We start from the raw sequence: 8,728 nt of genomic DNA on the forward strand, positions 1-8,728 counted from the left end.
TGAAGAACTTGATGAATCTTTACCATCTATCTTTGCTTCATCTTGTTAAAAAATTAGAAATCTACTTTAGGATTTGTCTACATATTTATGATTTTAACAAGTTTTCTATTCATTCTTTACTCTGTGGTGTTGTACCTTTTGGAGTTTTGGCTGTCTGAAGTTGTAGAAAAGGAATACTGTCTCAAAACAGCTATCTGATCCAAATTGGGAATGTGTTTTTTGGGTGAAGGTTATAGCCATTGTAGTAGCAGCATGCCTAGCAAGTAGCTAGAGAATGAGGATGACTATTACTGTTTTGAAGTAATTGACTTCAAAACAGGGTTCCCCAGGCATCTTTCCTGGTTCTGGTATTGAATAAGTGTATGCTTTAGCAAATTTGTGGATGATGCCAAGTTATGTGGAGTTGCAGACATTTTGGGGAGCAGGGCTAGGATCCAAAATGACCTGGATAGACTGGAGAAATATCTGCATTCAATCAGATGAGATTCAACATGGACAAGTGCAAAGCCCTGCCCTTGGGACAGAATAATTGTATGCACAATTACAGGCTGGGGAATGACTGGCTAGACTGCAGTACTGCAGAGAAGGACCTGGGGGTTATGAGAGACCATAGACTGTAAGCTGAATGTGAGCCAACAGTGTGTTCTTACCAAAAAAGCCAACAGCACATGGGGTTGTATCAACAGGAGTGCTACTTGCGAATCTTCTGCCCTCTTTAGCATTGGTGAGGTTTCATTAGGAGTAGTGTATTCATTTCTGGACCCTGTGCTTCCAGAGAGATGAGGACAGATTGGAGAAAGTCCAGTAGTGAGTGACAGATTATTGGGGACCTGGAAAACATGGCTTAGGCTGAAAGAGGTAGGGTTATTTAGTCTGGAGAGGAGGTAAAAGAGGGGGTTTGATAAGTCTTCAGATAATTAAATGGTAATTAGAGAGAGTATGGAGATGGGCTTTTCTCTTGTGGCTTCAGGGGACAGGACTAGGAGCAATGGCCTCAGGATTCAGGAAGGGAAATTTACGTTGGAGATTAGGAGGAACATTCTGATTAGGAGAGTGGTTAAGCACGGGAACAGGCTACCTAGAGAATTTGTAGCATCTCCATCTCTGGAAATTTTCAAGAGCAGGGTGGACACACTTGGCTGGAATGGTTTAGAGACAATCCTTCCTTGAACAGGAGCTGGACTAGATGACAATGTGAGGTCCCTTCCAGCCCTACTTCCCTACCTATGACTTTCTTGGCACCAGTGTGTAGAAGTACTTCTGGATATGGAGTGCCAGAGGCATTGCGAGAGACATGGTTATCAACTTCATATTGTTAGTTAATTATGCAGAGGTCTGGTCCCCTCATTAGCTGAAAATGAAATGTGGTTTCCTCTTCACTGGACTGAATAATAATAATTATTTAGATTTATATTCTGCCCTATCCAGAAAAACTCACAGTGGCTTACAGTAAGTGACAACCTGCAAATAAAAAATAACCTTAGACTCCCTAAATGACACCTAAAAACTTGAAAACTCAGCCCTCCCATACTGTGCTGTATTCTGGCTTCCTTGCCTATCTCCCATAAGAGCAAACACTCTAGCCAGGGGCTATTCAACTTCTAAGCGGTAGAGGGCTTGCACACCCCCTGAGCCACGCTAGTGAGGGGGGCATGGGCCTCTGGGGCCCCACACAGTATGCCCTCCCACACCACTGAACTGTGGGCCCATCAGAGGAAACTTATTCTCTTGAGCATACAAAAACTGACCTTTAATTTTTAAGTATGATTTTACTACTACAGGTGTTACTACTACCTCTGGAAAGTCATTGTATGTTGTTGTTAACATTACTTCAATGCCATGGCAAGCGTATTAGAATTTCTTGTTTAAGTTGCCTTTGGCAGCTTAATTTAAAGGCTTAGTCTTGGGACTGTCAGACCAAGAGGCCTTTCTCAGTTATCTTCCAGAGCCTGTCTTGTAAAGGTTTAGGTGCTTTTGAGTTTGATTCCAGATTCTGTTGTGCTAGGTCATCTTTGTCATCATTTTGCTTTTTCTGTTAAGGTTTTATTATTAGCTGGCAGGCATTTTTTCTGACATGATCAGTTAGTACATTACATTGTCTATCCAGAAAGCACTTTGCTATGAGGTTTTGTTTTTGCTTGTTTTGAAAAGTTGGCATTTAGAATTAATCCAGGATTCGCACCCAGGGTAGTTTCCATGTTATCTGTACCAAAAACCAAATTTTGTTTTGCCTTAAACATGGCAGAGATCTCAAGGTCAGTTGGTATGATACCTGCTAATTTAAATTTATTACCAGTTAGGAAATCTATTGTCTTCATCCTCTCCTATGCTGGAAAGAAAAGACAAACCCCTCTTAAATATCACAGCTTGTTCTTTTCTTTTTTTCTACATTGTGGTAGAAGCAAATAAAACATCCTAAGGCTTCCTGGCTTGCTTTTATTCATTCATCAGATGCTAAAGTAGATATAACTTTAGATCCAGTTTTGGTTCCTAATTTTACAATTTGCTTTTTTTTTTCTATTTTTTCCCCTTAGTCTCCTCTTTCCATTGTGCACTTCCTCTCACTGTTTTTTGCAGGGTCGTCTTTTTTCCCCACCCTTGTAAACAGTTGTCCATGTTTTGTTCATTAGTTTTTGTTTTTAATTGCAATTAAAAGGGAATATGACTTTGAGAGTTTTCCAGTGGAGCTGTGCGATGCATTTCTCCACAATGTAAGGAAGGAGTCTAGAAGGAGCTAACATACTTAGCTAATTAGCTGCTGCTTGATATTTATAGATAACCTGTCACTCCTTGGATTAAATGATTCTTTTGCATTGCAAAGGCACCTTAATAATAAGTTAAAATTGTCTGTTCAGTGACCTTAATTTCTTGTCCTTATTAATTTTAAATGTATTAAATACCTTTGTTTTTTTTCTTCTTAGTGGCCTCAAGCAATCTGAAGCAGAGTCCTGTTATATAAATATAGCGCGAACCCTTGAATTTTATGGAGTGGAATTGCACAGTGGTAGAGTATGTTTACATTGTCATTTTTCATTTGTAAAATATTAATATATGAATACCGTTTATAAGATGGGCCTGTTACTAACAATGCAAAGCAGTAGCATTTTAATATTGGCCATACTGCATATAACTTTCAATTTAGAAATATGGATTATTTTTCTAACTTTCCGTTTAACATGGCTATGTCTCTAATTGTGTCAGTTAATAAATTAGATTTTTCTAACAGCTCTATCCTTTGGAGATGTGTTCACAAGACATATAAGAATTTTTCTTGAAGGGTTATATTGTTGTCATGAGTACTGAGGAAAATAAAAAGAAATAAGCCTGACAGAAGCCACCTGATTTCTGTGGTATCCTTAAGAATTCAGACTGTTTACTTCTTCCACATATCATGAATCCAGGCTCAGAGTGAGTGAATTTAGCACAAAAGCAGATGACAAGACATATTTGAAAATGAGTTCTGTAATATTCAGCTTTCTTTAAAAGAGAAGTTTCCTAGTGTGTTGTAACCTGCCAGTGTAATGGTCCAATTATTTTTTTTGTGGTATTAAAACCAAAAAACGTAATGATGAGAACTTCTCCTTTTGTGTAATGTAAGCGTGAATTGTCTTGAGTTGGATTTGTACGTTTCTTCTGCTGCTGTCACAGTTGGCCAACTTGTGGGATAGAATTACTCTTAAAGCAGCTCAGGTGCATGTTCTCCTGATAACATATCACTACTGTGTTATGCAACTTTTAATATTCATGCCACAAGAAATTTTGACTAAATGGAATCTTTTGTATTCATAAGAAGGCATGTCTACAAGTGCGATTAACATACAGCAGTAAACTCTGGCACAGTTTGTGCCGAAGTTTATTGCTCCTGGGCACTGCATTTGAACATGTGTTTGGGACTGCGGCATGTTGAGCTGGAGGAGCTCTGGCTGGCGGGGTGTCTTGGGGGCCAGCTCGCCAGCCCGGGGCTGGTCCAGTCTGGCTCAGTGTGCTGTGGAGGGACTGGCTGGGGCACAAGAGTGCTTCAGTGCAGGGCTAGTTGGCAGGCAGCCCCAATACTGAAGGACCCTCATGCCCCAGCCAGCCCCATTAGCGCCTATATATGCATTGTTGTGGAGTAACAAACTTTGCCATGGGATAGTACTTGTGTTTTTAAGTACTAACCTACGGCAGAGTTGGTTAGTTTACTCTGTTTTAATAGGTACTGCATGTGTAGACACTGAAACATTTACTGAAACTGTTCAGTTACGAGCTTTACTTTTAAGTCTGCATCTGAAGGGGAACCTCACCATCTGCTTAATACCTGACCTGATGTTAATCTAGCTTTCATGGTCTTTGTCACAGGTAGACAAGTGGGAGATCTGACAGTTCTTGCTATTTTGAGTTTGCATTTACTAGCAAAGTTAAACGTGTCACTACCATAGCTACATTTACTCTCTTAAGTACAGTTCTTATTTGAGAGCCTTTAGACATTTCCTAAGAAAGTGTAAAAAAAGATTAGAATAAAAGGTATAGTGGATCTGCATGACCCATCTAGCAGCACTTGTCAATCCCTTATTTTTAAAAATTCTTGAGGGCTGTCCCCTCTTTCTTTCACACATCCAGCATTTCATTGGCCACTTAGATCCTGTCTGCACTTAAGTCAACATAATAAAAGTAATTGAGTGGTTGAATCCTGGTTTGCATAGTTGAATCCTGCCTAAAGATGTTAAATGAAGTTAATTTCATTTGAACAGCTATCTCATTTACCTTTTTCTATATTATTAGACAAAAGAGTTCTGGTTCATTTTATCGTGCCAGTATTCCTACTTTTTATGGAGTATAAATTATAGACAAATACTAAATCTCTCTCAGTATAAGATTGTGCTTTCCCACAAATAGATAAAGTACTGGAGTTAGGTGGCATAGCATTTGATGATCTGTGTTGCAGGGTGCATTTAGTGCTTGTTCAGTCCTTTTATATATCCTGAAATACCTGTAATTGAAAGAAGTATGCTCTACCTCCTACAATTATTTTTGTAGTTATGTGACACTTGTTCTATTCAGTAACTTTTTAGGAATAGAAAAAAATTGGCGTTAGATGTATAAAACTAAGTGTTATTACTAACTGAGCACAGTGAGCCATCTAGAGGAGCATGTAAGATATTGAAGGTTTTTATTTTTATGCCAATGTAGCATTACCTTAAATCATCCTGTATATAATGTTTTTAATCCTTGTAATGCTAATGCCACTGCCTAAAACATTAGATTCTTGAATTTAAGACAACTAAAATCTCTACTTTGATTGTGTTAAACAAGAACAATTTTGTACATTGTAAGATTATTAGATGTGGCTTGTACAAGACGTAGGTTGTGATTTTATTTGATTTATTTTTACATTAACTTTTTCGCTGATCCATAATAATGTCATATATGACCAGAAATTTCCCAATGAAAATTGTTGAAAAAAATTATAGTTTTAATTCAATTTAAATTTAGCAATGAAAAGAGCAGTGCAAAGAGAAAATAGCAAATTTAAAGCTTACTGTTCACTCATTCTCCTACTCATTGAGGCGCTGCCTCTAGATAGTTATTTGTGTATATATGAAAGGGTGATTGCACGGGTGGATCTATAATTTTGAAAAGGGGGTGCAGATGGTAAGTTGCATCATCACATATAAAAACATTTTTTCTCCAATTAAAAATAAACTAGGAGATTTACTAACACATTAGGAGTCTAGGGCTGTATTTTGCAGTTTAAGATTGAAGGAAAAATAAATTGAGCTTAATTGGAATGAGTTAAAAGCAATCTGCGGTGCTGTGAAATAGGAGCTTTATTACCAGGAACAGCTAACAGACAGCAGAATTGCAGAACAAAGGATAGCTTGATTGGTGGAACATCAAGACTGTTAAAAAGAAGAGAGGATTGTTAACAGCTGTGGAATGAAGAGTTTAGAATGGATCAGGTACATTGTATTGAGCCAGGAAATCGATTGACTCTCTCAGGACTGCCTGCTAGAAAAACCGCTGCCACTGCCAGGCAGCTGATTTTAAACTTTTTTGGGTGGAGCAGGAATTAAAGGGAGTGCAAATGCACCAATATACCCTCCTGGATCCATCCCTGGATAGATGTGCATAGAGACTGAATGTGATGCAGTATTAAAGCGGGTTTGTGATCCCACTCTTATGTCCAATTGCATATGTCAGTTCTGCATGAAGTAGAACAGAAGATTCACTATGATGTGTCAGTCCAACCAGTCCCTTTCTTTCCATTTGACACAAGCGTTGTCTTGTTGAAATCACATCCTTGAGTACTGTCATTTAGGAATTAGTATAGTTTGGCAACAGTTTTACCGCTATTAAAATAATAGCAGCAGGGGTACCTAAAGAAAGTGCTTATTACAACTGTATGTTCTTAGTTTAGGAATTCCTTGTTAGGTGCTGGTTGGTAGGTCTCTTCTGGAACTGAAGAGAGGCATAACTTGCTGTGTCTTCCCAAAAACATTTCAGCATCGGGAAGCTGGGTGGGTATGTCATGGCTCATGAGCCATTAATGGGAGCAAGTACTATACATTCTTGTTTCCATTTAAAGTAGGAGAAAAAAGGAAGAGGAATTCTGTTTTTCCCTGCTGACCCAAAGAATACTGAGCACTGGTTTATGAGGTGGCATTATCAGTGTGATTTCTCTTAATGGCAAGACTTTTATAATACATTGTAGGTAAGATTGAGTTACAAATATCCATTAGAATAAATAGTGCAGAAACCTTACTCTTTCAGTTTTATGGCTTTTAGGTTATATTTTATGCTTGCTCTACCATGATTATGGGAAACCTATAAATGAATGCATAAGTAGAAAAAAATGAAAATGTCACAAACTGCTTCTGTATTCTTACTGTAGGTTTTTTGGTTTTTTTGTTTTTTGTTTTGTTTTTTTTTGCAGGATCTACATAATCTCGACCTGATGATTGGAATTGCTTCAGGTGGCATTGCTGTGTACAGAAAATGTATTTGTACAAGTTTCTATCCCTGGTAAATGTTTACCTATTTTTAATACTTTTTATTAATCAAGTTTTACAAGTGTTCTTTTATCATTTTAAGTAACACTTCTGCTAAGGATGGAGAATTTTAAATTAACTTTTCTTGCTTAGTCCCTTGATTTCTCTCCTTTTTCTCCATACTGTAAAATTAATTTTTAATATTATGACCCATATAACTCGGGAGCAATGCAGTCATCTTAAAATAATAAAAGCATACCACACAATGACATTACATTTGTGTCTTTATTTTTAATATATGGTAAAATACATAGCTTGTTTTTTATCATGCTGCTCCTGAATTTTATCTTCTTCTCCATCTCTTGCTTCAGTTAGTTCTAGCAATCTGAATCTCTAAGCATTTTTAGGCATCTAGTGTTTTTAAAAATATCAGACAGGTATTTTCTTTTTACCTCAAGCCTTTCCTCCTCTTACAAATGTACTGGCTAGAGATCTGAGTGAGCAATATTTTTCAGTCCTGTACCAGGGAAGGTTTGAAATCCAATCTCACGTAATTTGACAAGGTTAGAAACAGAAGCTCTATGCAGCTGAAAAGGAGGGATGTCTAGCATCTGATAGCACTTTTGTTAATTGTGCACATTGTAGTCCGATAAATTATAGACATGCAGCTTTTACCACAATGCTGTAAACAACCTAAAGGAATGTGGAAGAGAATTAACACCAAGGCACTCCCAGACCAAGTTATACGTGAGGCTCTTCAACAATGCCTTACTAAGAGTCTCTCTGACCTATCTGATGACATCAGGGAAATCCAAGCCCACTGGGAGGAGCTTAAGAATGTCATTCACAAGGCATGTGCTGAGTCAAAGGCAATTGGATACTCCACTTACTGTCACCAAGATTGGTTTGCCAAGAACAATGAGGAAATCCTAGCACTTATCTATCTGAAGAGAGCCACGTTCTGCTATTGGCACAGTGAACCCTCTAACCAGCAAAAATGAGAGGCTTACCACTGGCTCAGTGCTGTAGTTCAGAAGAGGCTATAGGATATCAAGAACCAGTGGTGGCAAGTGAAGGCCATGGAGATCCAGAGTTTCACTGACCAACATGACATGAGAAGCTTCTTTCAAGCAAGAAAACTATCCATGGGCCACATTCCACTGGCCCAACTTCTTTGTGATCCCAGGATGGCTCCACCCTTCTCATGGACAATGTATCCATCAAGCAACACTGGAAGCAGCATTTCAAGTCTCTGCTCAACTGTGAGTCTGAGGTCTCAGCTGCCACCATCAAGTATCCAATAATAGAACATCTTGCTGATCCCCAATCCTTTAAGGAAGTCTGGCATGGTGCCAGGCCCAGATGGCATCCCCACAGAGGTCTTTAAAGCTGGTAGAACAGTAAAAATTTCACCAACTTCTCATCAAAATATGGGTTAATGAAGAAGTTCCACCTGACATATAGTGCCAACATTGTGACCATCTTCAAGAAAGGGGACAAGTCAGTGTGTAGGAACTACCGAGGCATGGCCTTTGTGTCTGCTACCGGGAAGATTCTTATTCGTATCCTTCTGAATTGCCTCCTCCCCCTTGCTGAAGATGGCTTTCCAGAATCCCATTGTGGCTTTAGACCATCTCGGGGTACACCAACATGATTTTTGTTGCACAGCGCAACACTAGGAGCTGTTCATGGCATTTGTATGACCTAACCAAGCCCTTTGATTTGACTCTGTCAATCATGAAGCCTTATGGAAGGTGCTG

General features: G+C 38.6%; 1 protein-coding gene across 2 annotated transcripts in view; it reads left to right on the forward strand.

The window, feature by feature from the left end:
• PTPN3 (protein tyrosine phosphatase, non-receptor type 3) overlaps positions 1–8,728 on the forward strand; it is a 215,595-nt gene that overhangs the window by 78,947 nt on the left and 127,920 nt on the right. The window contains exons 9-10 of one of the 2 annotated variants that reach the window (XM_019540646.1): positions 2,922–3,009; positions 6,914–7,002. In XM_019540646.1, the coding sequence (XP_019396191.1) occupies positions 2,922–3,009; positions 6,914–7,002 (177 nt within the window). The remainder of the gene's footprint in view (positions 1–2,921; positions 3,010–6,913; positions 7,003–8,728) is intronic. The other variant, XM_019540653.1, reaches the window with a different exon arrangement.

The sequence above is a fragment of the Crocodylus porosus genome, unplaced genomic scaffold (assembly GCF_001723895.1).
Source record: "Crocodylus porosus isolate Cpor-Errol unplaced genomic scaffold, CroPor_comp1, whole genome shotgun sequence".
Classification (NCBI taxonomy): Eukaryota; Metazoa; Chordata; order Crocodylia; family Crocodylidae; genus Crocodylus; species Crocodylus porosus.